Source organism: Poecilia formosa, unplaced genomic scaffold, assembly GCF_000485575.1.
Source record: "Poecilia formosa unplaced genomic scaffold, Poecilia_formosa-5.1.2 Scaffold80, whole genome shotgun sequence".
Classification (NCBI taxonomy): Eukaryota; Metazoa; Chordata; class Actinopteri; order Cyprinodontiformes; family Poeciliidae; genus Poecilia; species Poecilia formosa.
In genome coordinates this window covers 2182070-2201057 of record NW_006800019.1, presented here as the reverse complement: position 1 = coordinate 2201057, position 18988 = coordinate 2182070, and the positions used below count along the sequence as shown (strand labels likewise).

The following is an 18988-nucleotide window of genomic DNA, read 5'->3' as shown; positions in this document are numbered from 1 at the left end:
ATTTCTCTTAACATTGCAAGTCTTTCACTCATGACTCAGCATTTTCTAGTGAATTTCTCTTTTTCTGTGAGGTGACAACAACTCAAATCTTTGTTTTTCACACCGATCCAGTTAGATAAGTACATTTGCTGACAGAAACCCTTCTGACCTATGCTTGTTGTGTTTAAGACTCGTCATTGGTTACCTTCTCTGATTAAGTTTCAATAGCAGAAAAAAAAGAGCTGATTACATCACAAGCCTCTTTTTCTCTTGTTGAGAAATGAAGGGTTACTGAAAATCCACAAAACCTGCTGGGAAACACTCAGAACCATTTTATTTTTGCAATTTTAATGTGGTTAAAATATTTGGATTGATAAGTGCCAAAATATTTTAGTTTAACTATTTATTATTGGACTGTTTTGTGTTATTTTTACTATAAGTTGTTATCCAGTAAACACATTTTTAGTAAGCTTTCCAGAATTGGATTTCTCAAGAAAAACATGCTATTTATTTTTATTATATAATTTTGTTGTCAAATGAAATATATAAAGAAAATTAATTGAAAAAATATTTTATTTCTTTTACCAAAATATTTGCTTTTACATTTATTATAAAACCATTCCTACTTTTAGTCTAGTTATGCTAAAAATTACATTATAATTATTACTATGACATAATTATTATTGTAAACCTGAGGTGTTGTATGTGTTCGTTTACAACTTACACTGCAGTTAGAAAACATTCACACCCCTTTTCTACATTATGTTAGGTTTAAGATTTATTCTGAAACGGAAAAAAGTGGATTGAAAGTGTTCTATTTTTTAAAAAAATAATTAAAGGCATACATATAATTTACGAGGTTGAAATTAAACTCTTATGCTTTTAGGCTTTACTGGAAAGTAGAAGCGTTCGGAGCTTGGCTTTATATTCAAAAAATAAAACTACAGTAAAAAACTACAGGAAGCGGAAAAGGAAGCAATTTCTACAAAGGTCAATGAGAACTCGCGGTGGCCGTTGGGACGTCGGCGGACTGTGTGCCTTCGCCGAGTAAAGGTGCATGTCCCCAGTGTCCGCTCTGCTCGCCCGATAAGGAATGCGCCTTGCGAAGTCGCTGTGTGGTTTAGCATTTGATAAAACTTCAGCCGATACCGTGGTATAACAGGAGTCATGGTTTGGTGTCGCTTCTACGTTTCTTATCCAAGCGTGCGAGCCTAATTCATTGAGCTAGCTGTCGTTAGCCCGCTTCGTTGATTCATAGCGCGCTAGCTTGCTAGCTGGAGTGTGCTGCTGGCCCATCCAGTTGACCGGGAGACGAGTTCGACTGACTGAAAAACACAGCCGCTGTTTGGAAACGAGGTGGTGGCGGCAGGCGGGGGGCCGGGAGAACGCGACGGGGTGGTAGCGAGTCAGGAGCGGCTGATGAGTTCAGACCAGAGCGGAGAGCCACCGCTGCTGCAGGAGGAGGCTGATCCCGGACCGAAGAGCGGTGGGAAGGACGAGGCTCCGCTGGGGAGCGAGGGAGGGTCAGGCGGCATGGTGAGTGAGGCCTTCGTTAGCTTCTCAGCTAGCTATTTGAGCTACTTCTGCTCACTCGACGTGGTACCAAAAAAAAAGCATACAGTCATGGGAAGTACATTTGATTTAGCGAAAGTCGGATCAGTTTTTGTCAGTTGTGATTAATAAAACAAATGTCCCATTCTGTCTTTTCCTCATATGTACACAGTAGGGGGTTTTTTATGCCACACTTGTTAAATCTATAACCCTTGTTCTCAGCAAAAAGTGCACGTCAATAAATTACTGAAAAACCAAAGATAATTTCAAAACACTTTAATAAGAGTAGGGAATTTGCCATTTTTGACGTGCTTTCTTAAAACTCATTTATGGAAAGAAAATCGTGCTTTTTTGGGGGGGGGGGTGGATGTTTTTCCGGCATATTACTAGAGACCTGTTCGTGCATGAGTCACATTTATCAGCTAAAATTAACCCAACAAAGTATCGTTAAGCCGCTAACTTTAATTTGAGTCGTTTCAACTCCTTGCTTGCTCTTTAACCCTCTCTTACAGGACATTTTACAAGCCGATATTGTAACAACAGTCTGAGACGTTGCGGCTTAAATGTCTGTTTGCAGCCACTTAATGCAAATGTGCGCACTGATAGTTAGCAAGGGGCTCCATTGCTGCTAACGAAGCCGCTTCGTCCAGCTCTCTTATTAAGTAGTTTGCTGAGTAATCATTAGCTTGCTAAGTTTTTACCCGACCACATAATGACAGCAAACGCAATTTAAAGGTCCAGAATGCATATTGAATTAATTTGTGAACAGTGCTGCGACTGTTGACCGAGTGACAGACGTTCATTTGCTGTGATGTTATTTCAGCTAATCGCAGTGCTAGTTAGCCTAGCTAGTGCGGTGACATGCGTTGTGAATACCTGGCCTTCGCCGTGCTGCGCAGTCAGCTGACACTTATTGGTTGTCCACGGCCTGTAACACAGAAGCATGCATTGTGACCATGTGTCAAGTCGCACGGCCCATAAATGCCCTTCCCTGTTTGAGTGACAAAAGAGGGCCGATCGTTTGGGCTTGTTCGTTTTTGACTGCTGCATACACAGGATAATCTAGAGGCAAAACAGGAGGCAGATTGATGTGGCAGTTGCAGGGGTTAAAGGTTAACATACCTGTTGGAAGTTGGGGACACAAACTGATGCATCAGCAGGTCTCACTAATTCCCACTATGTCAACATAGATTACACCTAATTGTGCTAATAAGCGATGAATAAATATTTAGCTGTCCTGGAGCAGACATCAGCAAACATTGATTGTTTGAGATAGAAGAAAAAATATCACTAAATGTACCCAAGTGAAAATAAACCGACTTTAATGTACTTAGAATGTACTAGTAAATGATTTTTTTGATAAAATCTGTTACCTTGTTACATTTATTATAAAAGAATTTTGATTCATTGTGATGAATATAAATTCCACTTAATGACAGTATAGTTGTAACATGAGAGGATAAAAAAAATAAATTTAACATTTATAAAAAGTTATTGTTTGCAGTGTATTGCAAAATATCACACTTCTTTATATACCCAGTGTCATCACAAAGCCAATTTCATAACTGGTGCATTTTTAAAAAAAATTGTCGGCTGATTACTATCATGCAGTCACAGACATACAGAGTTCACTTAAGTCTGCAAAGAAGTTGTTTTGTCACTTTAATGCAATGCCACAAAAGCTTAGAACATTCTTGCAGTCTACTGAAGCATACAACATTTAAAATGCAAAATTTAATATACTTGGAACTACAGGTGCACTGATAAATTGGTCAGCTGATAAATCGACCACGATTTCCTTAATTTTGAGAGATGGGCAAGCGGCCGAGACTCGTATGAGATGCTAATCATATCCACCTCCGCTACCACTGTCCTCTCTTGCTGTTCTGTAAAAGAGACCCGACTGACTGACCTGGTCACCAGGTCACATCTGTATGATTAAAAATAATCACCAAATCAGCAAAGCTTTTGCTATTTTTAGCAAATTTTCAGACAAAAAAAAAAAAATTGGATGGGTTCGATGGGCTCTCACCCACTCTGAACATCTGAGATCACAGGGGTTTTGTTACAGCTGCACAATGTTGGACTGGCATGTAAAATCCACACTTTCTTCACTTTAGTATTCTGCAGACACACTGACTTTTATTGTCTTGGGTACGGTCATCTGTGTCAGGTGTGTGTATCTATTGAAGTGAAACTCAATCAAATATACTGAACTTTGAATGGTTTCCATATATTAGCCATTAGTTACTGCATTGCAAACAGTCCATTGCAGTGTTAATATTGCATAAACTAATACTGCAATAACACAATATGCAGCCCTGGTGCATTCTCACCCCATTCTGTGCTTGTTGAAGAATTTTAAAGTATCAAGCAAAATGCATTAATATGCATCAAACTTCTTACTCTGATTCTTGAGTACTGAAATATTCTTTTGAAAAATGATACTGATCTATAATACTAATCATATAAATTATACATGTTGTAACATTTCAAATTAGTTTGTGGTTCTGCATCTTGATGAGCATAATATAACAGAAGACCTTTACCTTTGTCAGTGTATTTGGAAGCACAACACCTACTCCTTGTTTTGTAAGTGTGCCTCTTTAAGAAAAAAAAAAAAACGTTTTAAAGCATTAAGAAATCAAACTCCTTTGACTATTCTCTGCAGAGAAACAGTCAGTGTTGGTTTGACTGGGCTAAAAATGGTATACTTTAATATTTTCCCCTCCAACGCACAGATCATTCATAGAAGAATTGAAGATGGCGAGTTCATATTTCCCCCTAATATTGAAAGCGGTAGGAATTTTAACTGCACTGCCAGGTTGCTATGTCATTGTTTGCAACTTCAAAATTTTTAAATTCACTAAGTAAAACTGAAAGGTCAATATGCAGCTGGATTTGCAAATTTTGTGTTTACCATTTATAATTATATTGAAAACCAGCTCTGAATTGACTTTTAAAAAAAATGCAACAGCAGTGAATTAAAATATATCTATTAACATATCTATAGAGCTTTGGAGCTGACGGCACAGCGTATGACGTTCATGTCGCTCGGCGCCATGTTTTGCAGCCCACAGACCAAAACAAACTAGTCAGAACACTGGTGTTTTCATTGTATTACCGAGCACAGCGAAGTTGTTTTGCAAATTGGATACTGGATATTCGCCGTCCGCCGAGTAAGGGACGTTTAGCTCAAGGTTGACCCGATTTATGAACGCTAATTTCGGCCAGCTGTTCTCTACTGATGCCTCCTGAAGCGCTCGGAGGTTCACATAGGGACCGTCAATTTTCGAACCCTCCTGTAAATAAATGCTTTGTCTTGCGACCAACTAATACAAAAAAGTGGTAATTCATGCTATTAAACGAGGCACACTATCCTGTATAAAATGTTTAAGTCGTATTCAATATTTTAAATAATATTAAATGTTTTCTTCAATAGCTTCCAAATCGTGTGCCCCATTAACTCAAAATCTGTGAAATTATTCTACTAGACTGTATAAATGAGGCACACTCATCTTTATTACATTTTAACACTTTTTATATATATTTTTTTTAGCTATTTCTTTAGTATTTTTCTTCAATAGCTTCTAGGTCATGTGACCTATTAACTCAAAATATGTGAAATTATTCTACTAGACTATAGATGAGGCATATTTTTATTCCATTTTGGCCCCTTTTTTACTTTTTTTAACCAAATTTATATTTAAAAATATTTTTTTTAAAAGTTCATATTACCTCAGATGATAAGAACATTTGTAACCTGTAATGTTCAATTACATAAAATTCTAGGACTGGATCTATTTCATTACATGTTTACTTGCCTGAAATATGTTAAATACAACAAATATTAAAGTGTGATCTATTTTATAAAATGTACTTGTCACCTTTATTGTTTAATTACACATTAAATGTTTAAAGATGGGCATTTTCATCAGGTTTGTGTCATGATGTGGTGTGGCGGTGGACACAAACGCAACAGGCAGTGGACGTACTTTATGTGGATGTTATTTTTAATGAACTAAGCAAACTAACTAAATCCAAAATCCAGGGAAAACAAGGAAATCCAAAACACAATGAAACAGGAGACAAGGGATAACAAAGGCAACGTGAAGATCTAAACCAGTTTCTCAACCCTGGTCCTCACCGCCCCCCTGTCCTGCATGTTCCCTTCTGCCACACACCTGAATTGTATTTCTGGGTGATTAACAGACTTCTGCAGTACTTGATGGTCATGCAATCATTTGAATCAGCTGTTCTGGAATAGAGGCACATCTAAAACATGCAGAGCAGGGGGGCTGTGAGGACCAGGGTTGAGAAACACTGATCTAAATAAAGAAAAAAACCTAACTAGTATTACTAAAGGAAGATGTATATCTAAATATATATCTTCCTTTAATAATATCAAATATAAAATTTTTACTTTAATGTGATTAATTTCTTCACCTGTTTACATGCAACTTGAGGTGCTTGAATCAAATGTTTCATGAATGTTTACCACATGAAATTATTGAATGAGAGAAAACAGCCACTTCCTGTACAAATATTTCTGCAGCCTTGCTGAGCTCCTCTCTTGGCGTTTCCTCGTCAGTCTCTCCAACTTGCTCCTCATCTACAGCCTCTGCAACTGTGTTTTCATTATTTACCTCTTTTGGGGTAAATAATGAAAACGGTCTCTAACTTGTTGATCCACCATGGTCTTGCTGTATCGCCTCTTTAATTGACGCCCATGTCGGTCCGATGTTGTGGCGTTTACCTCGCAGTGACCCATATTCAGCGCTGGAACTCAGTCAGGATTGAGCTAATCCATTTCATACGTCGGTTTGCCTTCAAGAGGAAGTATCAGAACACACATCAGTATTAATTCTGTAAATTTGATAACACTAGTAAAATAGTTTACTTCACAAAAATGTAATGACCTCGATGTCCACTGACAAAACTCGGACTATGCTACATAAACAATATTAGCCCGACCTAAACAAGGTTGACCCACTTAAATGAATTCAACATAAACGGAACATGAGTACACCCGGACAAAATCATAGCAAAATAAATTATGACACAACACTAACAAAGTGAATTTAGACGCTCGCCAGAATGGAAATTCTGGAGCAAACTTGTAGGTATCTGGGGATTTTGGAGAACGTAATATCAGGACGTCTCACCACTGACACCAGGACATTCGTCTTCTTTTAGTTAGCTCCGATAGCTTAGCCTCCTCGCATTTTTTCTAAGCAGGAAAATAGTGAAACGAAAGTCCGTTTTACATCTTTTTACCTTTTTGGTCGTGTGATCGGACATTACACCCAATAACGCAGCAAGTTTGTGCCATAGCTAAAATATCTGAGAGACAGTCGTTTTTCTCGGTGGCAACAAAGATGGCGCTGATACCCCTCCGACTAGAACAGTGACGTCACGTTCCAAAGCTCTATAGATAGGTTCATAGAATCTATAAAACCTAAACCAAGAGGACCTGCTCACCATTAGATGCAACATTAAAAAACACTTCTAAGTTTCCGTTCTATGGGGGGTTTTTTTGTGTTTTTTTTATCAGCATGTTGGGCTTTGTGGTGAAACAGTGATGACGAAACAGATTGGTGTGACTGCTAAAATGACTTGGCCGTTATCTCAGTAGCGGAGTATTTCCAGGGAAGATTTTGCCTTTTTTTTTTTTCTTTTTTTTTTAGTTATGGTTACTCTTCTGCTTTCCTGTCACACACTACCAGCTGCCTCAGTGTTTAATATGATTTTTTTTGCACGCAGTAATTTAAAAATTTGACTCTGATGTATTGCAGGAAGGACAAAAGTAAATCGCTTGGAATTGCTGAGAAACACGAAGCTGTGTTAGAACTATTTGTTGCCACCTCTGGATTTTTTTTAGATATATTTTTGAGGATTGGCATTTGTGTTTTAAATTTGATAGAAAATTTATACAAGAGTATAATTTCTGGCAACAATACAAATTGAGATGACAAGCATGTGGACCAGCAAAACACTTGTCCTTTAAAACACTCTGATTATGTCTGAAACTGATTGCTTTAAATGCTGCATAGATTGCACGTTGGTAAAACGATCCCTGCAAGTGTTTTGAAATCCTCAGACTAGCCAGAATCCAAGCTCTCTTCATTCGTGTTTTGAGTGGAGTCTCACCTGATCCTGTGGTTTCTGTTTTGAAGGTCACCTCAAAGGGTGCTGGTTTGAACCCAAATGCCAAGGTGTGGCAGGAGATTCCTGTGGCCTCCAGCGAGGCCGTCACCAGTCCTCACTGGCCTCCCTCAGACATCAGTAAGTGCTCAACACGTTAATAGAATCTGCATGAAATATTCACAAACGTCTGATTCTTGAATCAAATGCGTTTTTTTGTTTTGTTTTTTTGTTGTCTTTTAATGTGACCAGGTTATTCAGAGCCTTCGTCAGCTGGTTGTAAGCCGTACTCTGTGGGATTTACCGCCCTGGGTGACAGCAGCTCCACAGCAACAGCTGAGATAGCAGTAAATGGAATGGACCCTCAAGAGCTGGGCTTTTCCCCCGCCGAGTCCACAACAGGGAGCTCCGGTCAGTCATCTCACCTGCAGCCTCCCCCACTCGCTAACGGTGGCTAAGGAGAATCCCGTCTCCAGTAACTTGAAACAAATAGGTTTTTTGGGGAAAATAAAAAATAAGTCATTTGGTTTTATTTTATAAACGGCATCCATGGGCTTTGGATTTTGACACGGTCAAATAGTCGTTTGTGTTGTATAATTGCCCTCTGCCAGACATGACCCTTGCATCTCTTCTTTGTGGTGCTAATGTGTCTGGTGTCCTGTCCTATCTGGTGATTATTTTTATGCCGACGGAGACCCGCGCTGAGTCAGCCGGAGTGCAGTGCAGCATTCAAAGCTCAGTTCAGAGGGATTTTGGCCGCTGCTTGGTGTGATAGAAACCCTGTGCAATTCGGGCCTCTAGCTGATCATTGAGAGTAGAGTGGGAACTGTTTATTGTGCCAAGTTTGCATTGATTATACATAACAGCTTGTTGGATATATATGTTTTTAAAGACATATCTGAAAGTGTCCTTTTATGTTTGCTTGTGAAGTGGTTCGCACTGCATTGCAGATCAGTTTTGAGGCGCCATCTTGTGAGATCGCCGTTCCTGTTAGCTGTTCTTGCTGGTGACACTTTTTGTTGTATTTGGCTGCAAAGTTGTTCAGATTTGCTGGAGAGGGAGAAGGACGAAGGCTTGAACGAGAGGAAGTATGGACCTCTGAAATGTAAATGTAGGGACACAAAACAACCGAACGAATCTATTCACCAGGCTGGATGACAGACAGTGATGTGGTGCCTCAGTTCACAGTCTAGCATAGAAGAAATTGCTTTGGAAGAATTTGATACACATGAATGTGTGGATATATTTGGTTGGCTTGCTGCAATATTTGCTAATAACAGCAGAATTAGACCTTCATCAGAACATATGAATGTAATTAGTTTGTGTTTTGTTTATTTAATGCTTTTATATATTTCTTTGTCTGAGCTGGATGGTCTTAGTTATTTGTGCAAAAGTTTATTTGATCCTTTTTCTTGCAATTGAATATTTAGATTCCAAAACTGAAGAACAAGTGTCCTCTGAGAATCTACGAGAGTCTCTGAAGAAAGAGCTAGAGTTTTATTTCTCAAGGTAAGAGCCAAAGACTTTTATATTTATGATTTTGTTGTATCTGGCTCGCAGTATAGCGAGCTTGAATAAGAGTTTCTGACTTTTAGAAACTCAGAAAATTTATTTATTTTAAATAAACACAATCAAAGTCTTGTATTTTTAAAAAAAGATAAAATTATTCCCATTGTTGCTAAAATAGTGAAACATGAAGCTGTTTGTATTTTTCTGATTTGACTAAAGTGAAAACATAAAATAAACACTTGCCAGTTTTTAATTTTATTGTACTTTTTGTGCACATTGTTATTCATTTCTGCTGTAGTTCCCTTCATCGAGGAACACAAGTGTAGCAAACGTATTTATTACCCTGTTTGGATAGTTTGCAGCCTGGTACTTGAAATGCGTCACCCAATGACTAGTTTCAACACTGTTTCCTTAAATACAACAGGTGACGCTCGTTTTGTTTCTTGAAAGTAAAGTAAAATGTCTGGAGCAACAAGTGGGGATATTTTAGTTTGTGACAAAAGATGCAACTAATTTGCATGTATTTATCCTTTTGTTGCACAGAGAAAACCTCTCCAAGGACTTATACCTCATGTCTCAGATGGACAGCGACCAGTTTGTCCCTATCTGGACTATAGCCAGCATGGAGGGCATAAAGGTTCTCACCACAGACATGGAGCTCATCCTGGACGTGTTGAGATGTAAGTGGAAGGATGAGCATGTTACTTTGTAAAACTATTAGTAATATGACTTGATTGTCTGTATTTTATATTTGAAATTACCCTTCCAGCTTCTCCAATGGTACAAGTGGATGAGAAAGGCGAAAAGGTGCGACCAAATCACAAACGATGCATCATCATCCTGAGAGAGGTCCCTGAAACCACACCTGTAGAGGTACTGCCTCGTTGTGCTCATGTTTAGGAATTATTGAGACATTTTTGGAAACTGAGAACTGACTCGTTGTCTCAATCCCACAGGAAGTTGAGTCATTGTTTAAAAACGAAAATTGTCCAAAGGTGATAAGTGTCGAGTTTGCGCACAACAACAACTGGTACATCACATTCCAATCGGACACAGATGCTCAGCAGGTACGTCTGGTTAAACTTCACTTTGCTCTAATTCAAAATGCAACACCTTAAACGACCTGATTTGACTCCTGAATTGCTCTTCCAGGCATACAAGTACTTAAGGGAAGAAGTCAAGACATTTCAGGGAAAACCCATCATGGTATTTTGAGCTGAAACGTGTTAGTTTGTAAGTCCCCTCCTTTAAGAAACCTTGAGTCATTTCTTGTTTCTTTTCATCTAATAGGCACGGATCAAGGCCATCAACACATTTTTCGCGAAGAATGGTTACCGTAGCATGGACAGCAGCTTGTATGCTCAGCAGTCCCAGAACCAGTCCCAGTACAGCTCTCCACTTTACATGCAGCATGTCTACCCCCAGCAGCAGTACCCGGTCTATGGCATTGTGCCGCCCACCTGGACTCCTTCACCCACACCCTATTTTGAAACTCCTCTGGTAAGAACCAACTCTAAATAAACTACATGAAGCTGGAATGGGTCCCAGGCCATGTATATTTTTAATAAACTGTATTAAAAATGATGCATTTATTTGTTGTTGCTAATGATTCACCAGTGATCATTATTTTGGCTTTTCATATATAGATGAATCGGGTGGATACGATGGATTAATGTCAAGGTCTCCCCCAGTGCATTATAAGCCTGGCGGACCACCAGGCTGAGCATTGCTTATTTATTTATTTTAGGTTGTTTTGTTTTTTTTATGTTTAAGACTTCATGGTTGGTGTTTAGGTATTGTTAATGTCTTCCAATAACACATAATTACCAAGTAATATTTTCAAATTTCCTGTCAACTTTAAACATTTTTTATCTCAAAATCATGGTGCGTCATTGGATGACTGCCTGAGCGCCCCTACCATCAGGGTTAGCAAGTTTTCTGGGGGAAACCTTGAATGTCTTTACACACTTCTGCGTAAAGCAGAAGTGTGTAAAATTTTAAAAAAGGCTCATTAACAGCTCTATTACTTCCAATTAGGAAAGCTTTTTCTTGTGTACACATGAGTCTCCTCATTCTGTATATTTAGTGCATTGTTATTGGTTGTGAACTGGGCAGTGAGACCAAACGACACAAATGTTTTGCATTCAAAAATGTAAGGAAAAACTACTGAAGTCTAAAATCTTGACCAAATGTAGTAACCCATTTTATCAATTCAATTTGAGAAAAATATACAGTTCTGCAAAATATTAGGAAGATGAAGAATTGTTGTCTCCACAATGAGTTTTAACATCTTGTTCACTAAAATCATTGAATCGCTATTGCTCTGTGAGCTTAAAGGTCTTCTAGACTTCCCCTGTGTTACATTCTTGGACTGCTGCAGAGTAAATAATTGAACAAATTGCTACATGAAACAGGATTAGTCAACGCTGACATCTTTTCCTCCCTGTGCAGGCACCGTTTCCTAACAGCGGCTTTGTGAATGGATTCGGCTCTGCGGGACACTACAAAGCTGGCTCCACTGCTCTTAACCTAACTCGCCCATTCAACAGAAACCGGTAAGCAGGATCTTTTTATTTGCTGTGTTGCATTTTTAAAGTTGTGACTCAGACTACAGCCTGCTGATTTCATAAATGTACTCTTTAAGGAGTGTGGCATTCACCACTTGTTGTTGTTGTTTGCATGTTAGGTTAAACTGTGAATGTCAGATCATCTTCAATGCAGTGTTGTCTGAAGAAAATGTAACTAGGCCTGTCACGATAACAAATTTTGCTGAGCGATTGTCTAAAAAATTATTGCGATAAACGATAATATTGTTTCAAGACCTTTTGACACTGATTTAATGGAAATGACTAATAATGCATGTGATTTCCTGCCATAGATAGATACACTTTATTTTCAAAAGAACACATAAGACTGGAACTGATTAACTAAATAAAGAAAACAACCAAAACCAAAAATAAAATGGATTCTCAGTCTCCATTAACAAAAAACGTACTTGAATAAAAACTAAACATAAAGCAAAAGTGGAAATAAATACGGCATTCAACCAAAAGAGTGCAAACTATGAAGTCTGTATATTATATTGCCTTTCAGTAATCTCTAGATTTAAATAGAGAAGATGGGCACATCCGACTACCTGATGCAATAGTTCACACTACACGATTTTTTGCCCCCATTTTCCCCTTATGACAATCTTAGATCGTTGGCCGATCTAAGATTGTCGCTGGTGATTTCGTAACTGACCATCCTGAAGTGTGATTTAGATCGTCGTGGCCGCTCAGATCTAAATCGGGGGTTTTCCCCGACTGGGAGCTCAAGGCAGCCTGTTGAATGTGACAGGTAGCCAATCAGAAAGCGCGGATTCTCCTCCGAGGTTTCTGACGGGAAATTACGGAGGAGAATCCCAAACAGCTGACACAGCGCAACCCGAAGTCCAGCAGACATTGGAGATGATGTGTGGAAACATTAATGTTTATTCAACATTTCGTGCAAATAATATAGAAATGACAAGGGGAGGAGTTGGAGCCAAATTGCTACCTCAGTTGATAAACCCTGTAACTTTTCAGCTGTTCTTCGTTAACGTGACATAAATGGGTTATAATGATTTTCATTCAGTCAGAACTTTACGCTGAATCTAGCCACATGCATCACAGGTACATTCTACTGAAGCATTGATTAATGCCTGGTTTTAAAATTAGTCAACTGGACTTGTAGCCATTATTTTGTGCCCAGGTAGCTGGACACCCCACGGCACGATCGAAACTGATCGAACCGTTATACCTAGGATTTCTGTCGGCTAATGTTTCTCTCAGGTTTTGAAAATGGGCCGACAGTCGGCCGACAACTCGTGTCGTGTGCTCTGGACATTACACTAAGGAAATGAGGAAGGGATTGTCAGTGGAGATCACCGGAGTTGAGCCTTTTTTTTATTCAGTGTCATCAAGAGAAAGAAAAAAAGGCAGGAGACAATAAAGCCAATAATTAAAATGAGATTGATGGGTTTAATTTATCGTGCGATTAATTGATTTATCGTTTATCGCGACAGGCCTAAATGTAACCCCACAGGGAACTGCTCTTCACTCCCTTCTTTCTTATTGTCCTCACAGTGTCCCTCTGTATTCGAGAAAGAATGTAATAAATGCCTTCAGGTACCAATATACAATACTGTATGATGAGCTTCATCGCTATCCTCATGTCTTGCCATACTGCTGCAGCCTACTGACTAAAACCACACCAGGACTGACAATTGGATATTTTTATTTTGGTCCTTATTAAAACTTTCATTGCTGTGATGATGCTTGGTGCCATTCATATTAATGAAATTGCTGGATTTTTCCTGTGATTTGATTGCTACAGTTTTTGCCATTTGAGGACTCTTGGCACCAAACACATCCTCCTTGCATTGATACACCAGCATACATCATAGTAACTGCTAAACCTCATTACAACTAACCACTTATTTTACTTTTCATTGCTGCTTTCTTCATTGACCCAACGCGTCATGTGCTGAAGCAAAAGAGCCGACAGTAGAGAAGCTGATAAACGTGTTTGACCCGATGATGAGATCATGATGCGCATAGAGGGACAACATGGGAGGAAGCCAACTGGCTTTGGTCCTCTCTTTACTCCTCCTTTTCTCTCCCCCTCTTCTGTTTCTGTCTTTCCAAAGTCAGGAACTTCACTCCCATCCCGATGAGCGTTCAGATTATGAGATCTGAGGGTTGAATCTTTAAGAGATGAAAATTTGAATCATGTTTTATCAAAAAAGCTTTAATTTTAGCCGTTTTACTCGAGTGGTGTCAGCTCTACTTGGTGAGTTTATGATTGGTGGCAGTCTTCAGCCCTCCAGCCAATCATAGGTGCACATGTATTCCAGATGAACCATCTGCTTGTCTACATTGTGATTAAGGAGGCAGCATGCTGTGTGGTTTGGTCGGTGGATCCATAGTTTCCTGTCGCATCATTTGCATGTTGCCGTTTTCTGGATGTAATGTAAAGCTCACTTCTCCTCTATGGGGTGTTTCTCCACCAAAGTGGTCCCAGTGCTTGTTTAGTACATTTTGTTATTTACGATTAATTGATTTTTGTCTTAACTGTTAAAGGTTGTTCTCACATGCAGCTGGACTTAGACCAGCATCACTAAACCTGCTGGGGGGGGAGGAAGGGACCTCCACCAACATACGTTAGTGTGGCGTTGGTGTGTTCAGTGTGATATCGCTTTTGTTTTGGTCCTTTTATATACAAAACCTTCGGTTATGCAGAAAAGATGTTTAATTATTAACTGGAATACATTAGGGCTGAAACAATTAATTGGATTTTTAATAACTTTTGAAATTGAATAATTGTTTTCTGAAGTATGCAGACTCAATAAAAGGCAATTTGCTGAAAGAAAAACATACCCAGAGCAGTAATTAAGCCAAAATTGTACAAAAAATATATACATGTGTGTTATGTTCTACTCAGAACAAGGGGCCTATTTTAGCTCCAAAACTCTTACTAAGCACTTTTTGCTATCCAGTTATTGATTTATTAAAAAAATAATCAACAGATCAGCCCTACGCTATAGATATTAAATCAAGTAGGGCTGAAAGTTTTACACGTTGATGCTAGAAATAATTTTTTATTTTTTTGCTGCAGATGCATCCGTTCCTACACATGATGGCGCATACACTAAAGGAGTCATTGCATTCTAGGCATCAAAACTTTGATTATTTAAAAAAATAATTTGTATATTTCCATATTATAAAAAGGCTTGAGTAGATAAATAAAAAATCTGCACAAAGTGACAATTTTTTTCTCCAATTAATTGTCATAATAATTAATAGAATAATCAAATACTAAAATAATTGTCAGCTGCATCTCTAGACTCGACGCAGCATCTCCAGAGATTAATCCCAGTTCCTGTTGAAAGACTTGATCTGCAGCTCAGCTCTGAACCAGCACTGGAACCACTTTCGTTGAATTGGGATTGTTGTGGCTTAATGTGTTTTAACCTTTTCCATTTGCGAATCTCAAAAAAAATTCTGAATGTTTCCTAAAATTTGCATCCTTGAGAAATTGTTGTAGAAGACTGGAAACGGTGAAGTAGATCTAATAAAAGTTAACTCTCACCAGTATGGGAGCTTTACTTGGTGTTTGAACCTGCTCTGTTTTTGCTCACAAAAAGTCAGGGATGTTTGGCTTCCAGGTGAAATTTCAGGATGAACCTAAAACGCACTCTAACCTTTCCAGGTGAAGTTAATGTGACCTCCTCTAAGCTTCTGAACGCATGGGTCCAACTATTAATGTTTCAGTACTTTTTGCACAAAAAGAAGCTTAACAACAGATGTTTGATGTATTTTTTGCTGTGGCAAACTCACCACTATTGGCTTTGGTTTTAATATATTAAGATGTCAAAGTCATCTTCTTAGATGTCCTACTTCCATGATGTCACTATAGTGTGAACGTTTTCCATAAATTTCACCTGAAAGCCAAACATCCCAAGTCTGTGTGGATTTTTAGATGCATTGAACTTCCCTGTATTGAATTTGCCAAACATTGCCCTGATTTTTGATTTTCCATAACTTTTCTGCAACAAGACTTTAAACACTGGTCCTTGGTGAGCGCATGTCCATCGGACACATTACATTGATTAAATAGAAAGGCTGAAATCATGTTAAGTGAATTTAATTTTCACTGTGTCTACAGTTTGTCTTGTATCTTTCTTTAAATGGCTTGAATCATTCAGAAGTTTGGGAATTTGCAAAAATGAATGTGATTAAAAGTTAAAGTGACCTCATCCTTTATTTAAACTTTATTTGGATTTTTACTTCAACAGAAACCACGTTAAACCCCAGATTAGGACCAGCGAGGTGACTGCAGCCTCAATAACCCCTGTTCCCCTGGAGAGTCTGACCGGCCTGCGCAGCCCCCAGCCTCCCGTCATCGGCGCCCCCACCTCCACTCATCAGACGACCGCTGACATCACCTCAGCCTTCTCGCAGCTCTCCTCCTCTTCATCGTCTTTGGACCCGAACGACGACAGCGGCATGGCTGGACGTGGACGGTAAACCGATAATCCCCTCGTTAAACCTCATTTCTGTGTCGATGAAGTACTGGTTGTGTTTCACACATTCGGTCATGATGTTTGAAAACTATTACAGTCGTGGTGTTTAGTGTGTACTGTGATCTTTTGAGACTTGCGTCTCGGGATAAAGAGTTTCAGGGCCGGACATTAAAAAAGTAAACATTTGATTCAAGGTGTTGGTTTCACTCTACAGTCAGGTTTTGTTTGTTTTTTTTTAATCAAGGTTTTATTTCAAATCAGTTGTCGGTTCATTTAGGTTGCACACAAAAGTCTTTTTCTGGTAGCTGTAAGCAGACGAGACACTGACCAGATAAAACCTAAAATAAATACAGTAATGAAAAGCGCACCGTTTTATTAACAGCAGTTCAGCATTTGTAGCAGATAACATAGACGTGGTTCTGTTTTTGATGTTTTTATAATGTTTACCTTTGCACAGTTACGCTGATTCTCTCTGTAGTCAGTTTTATTCCACAGTTCATAATCAACCATTTGTCTTTCAGACGAAGCACAACCTATAGAGGAACACGAAGGAGGCGAGAAGAGGAGCGGAACACGGTAAACGGCTGCGTCTCATTGTAGAGATTATGTTGATTTTTAGGGCTTGAATTGTGATTCCATTATTTGTATTTTCTTCGTTCTAATTCACAGAGGCCGGTCCCCTTAGCTGAGGTGAAGGTTTCTCCGCCCAAGTTTGACTTGGCTGCCACCAACTTCCCGCCTCTTCCTGGCTGTGTGGTGAGCACACAGGGCGAGCCGGTGCTAGAAAACCGAATGTCCGATGTCGTACGTGGTTTGTACAAGGTAAGGATTGTCTGATTCAGCAATGCTTGAGCTGCTTGGGTTTTCAGAGGTGTAATGCTTGTGGTTCTCGACGTCTTAAAGACGGAGCAAACCAATAAAGATACCACTGTGAGTCCAGCGTCAGCCCAAACTCTGGCCACAGAGGTGGCTGTGACCGTCTCAAATCCTGCTCCGACCGTCTCAAAATCCGTTTCTCAACCACTTGGATCTCTGGCTTCCCGGTATGATTCTCAAATTATTTTTCATATTTTGAGACACTCGCATGTTTCTGTTGGTGCACTAAAGTCTGATGTGTTTTGTTTTTTTTCTGACAGTATAAGTAATCAGGAGAAGAGAGTGGAACGGGCTGAACCCCCAGTGTCCAAAGTAACTCAGCGTACACCAGTTCAAGCTACTGTGAACTCCTCCCCTTCTTCCTCCTCCTCTTCCTCACAGCCCACGTCTAGCTCACGACCTCAGCCCTCTGCTGCTTCCACGCCGGCCACCCCCAGCACACCTGCCCCGTCTACAGCCGCTATTACCACCCCAGCACAGGTAACAAATCAAATCTGCTCTTTTGTTGCCAACTTTTCAGTGTGATTTTTATTTTTTTTTTCCTGATGACAAGAAACTTTGCAGAGAGGGAAATGAAGGAGTGGACACTCTCGCTCTCTCTCTCTCTCTCTCTCTCTCCATCTCAATCTCTTCTGCTCTTTCTTCTCTTTCCTCCTTTCAGTTCAGAAAGTTCACTCCTGTCCCAATGACCATTAAGATTATGAGATCTGAGGGTTTGACCAAATAAATCACAATGTGCCTTACAAAAAGTATTTATACCTCCTGAATTTTTTCACATCACAGCCACAGGCCTCGATTTACCTCATCTGGATTTTAGGTGATGTAAGTTTGAAGAGAAAAGAAAACGACTAAAGTTTTTCAAAATTATAACTATATCAAATGTTTTCTTGTTTTTTTTTAGCTGTAAAACCATTTTTTCAAGATCTCCCTTCATGAAATGGTCAACCAGTTTTTCTAAAGGGATTTTCGTCAGTTTGCATAATTTTCCAAATTGCATCAAGCAAAATTTTTTTACTACGTTGGCATGTTTAGGGAAAGTTTTTCCTAATCCAAAAAAAATGTCCCACTCCTCAGAATAATTTATGGTAATATTTTTCCACCACATTATTACTCCCAACAGACCTACAAAATGTTGTTGAGATTGAAGTAGAAATAAACAAAAATTAAATAAAGTAGAACTGAAATAAAGAAAATTACATATAATGTGGCATTAATTAGTTTTGAAAGAACGCACAAATACATAATTTTTTATTTTACGTAACTGTGCTGTACTTTGTGTTGGTCTATTACATAAAATTCCTGCAAAATGCATTGTTTTTTTTCTTTTTTCATTGCTTAACTAAAGTAGTTGTATAAATACTTATTGAAGGCACTGTAAATAAACAAATCAATAAATAATTTTTCACCCTCACAGAACTTTTAACATTGGATGTTCTTGCTTCAGGAACCCCGTAAACTCAGCTACGCTGAAGTGTGCCAGCGGCCACCCAAGGACCCTCCCCCCGCGGCCCCGGCCCCCTCCGGCACGGCGTCTGGCCAGCCGCTGCGTGAGCTGCGCGTGAACAAGGCCGAGGAGCCGGGCTCCGGCACCAGCCCCGGAGACAAGCAGGAGCGGGGCCACGACAAGGAGGGCGGGTGGGAGTGCAAGGAGAGCCGACCGCCGCGCGAACGTGACTCTCAGGGTTACTACCGCAGCAACGGCCCCAGAGGCGGGGGGGGGCTCAAGTTCCGGGACCAGCGGCGCCCGCCCCCGGCTCGACGAGGCTCCCCTCAGGGAGGCTTCAGGCTCACTGGCAAAGAGCAAAACATACCACCAGTATCGCCAAAGTAAAAACTCAGTATGAATAGAAAAAATATGTATGTATATATATATATATATATACA

At 39.5% G+C, this 18988-nt stretch overlaps 1 protein-coding gene across 2 annotated transcripts in view; it reads left to right on the top strand.

Annotated features, from left to right (window-relative positions):
- The first annotated feature begins 984 nt into the window (after window positions 1-984).
- The window catches only part of larp4aa (La ribonucleoprotein 4Aa), an 18035-nt gene continuing 31 nt past the window's right edge, over window positions 985-18988 (top strand). The window contains exons 1-17 of one of the 2 annotated variants that reach the window (XM_007556699.2): window positions 985-1515; window positions 7707-7815; window positions 7927-8085; window positions 9105-9183; window positions 9727-9863; window positions 9953-10056; window positions 10140-10250; window positions 10336-10389; window positions 10474-10683; window positions 11635-11738; window positions 13290-13331; window positions 16001-16228; window positions 16750-16804; window positions 16898-17050; window positions 17132-17271; window positions 17365-17584; window positions 18549-18988. The exon at window positions 18549-18988 is cut by the window's right edge and continues 31 nt beyond it. In XM_007556699.2, the coding sequence (XP_007556761.1) occupies window positions 1399-1515; window positions 7707-7815; window positions 7927-8085; window positions 9105-9183; window positions 9727-9863; window positions 9953-10056; window positions 10140-10250; window positions 10336-10389; window positions 10474-10683; window positions 11635-11738; window positions 13290-13331; window positions 16001-16228; window positions 16750-16804; window positions 16898-17050; window positions 17132-17271; window positions 17365-17584; window positions 18549-18935 (2409 nt within the window). In that variant the 5' untranslated portion in view covers window positions 985-1398 and the 3' untranslated portion in view covers window positions 18936-18988. The remainder of the gene's footprint in view (window positions 1516-7706; window positions 7816-7926; window positions 8086-9104; window positions 9184-9726; window positions 9864-9952; window positions 10057-10139; window positions 10251-10335; window positions 10390-10473; window positions 10684-11634; window positions 11739-13289; window positions 13332-16000; window positions 16229-16749; window positions 16805-16897; window positions 17051-17131; window positions 17272-17364; window positions 17585-18548) is intronic. The other variant, XM_007556700.2, reaches the window with a different exon arrangement.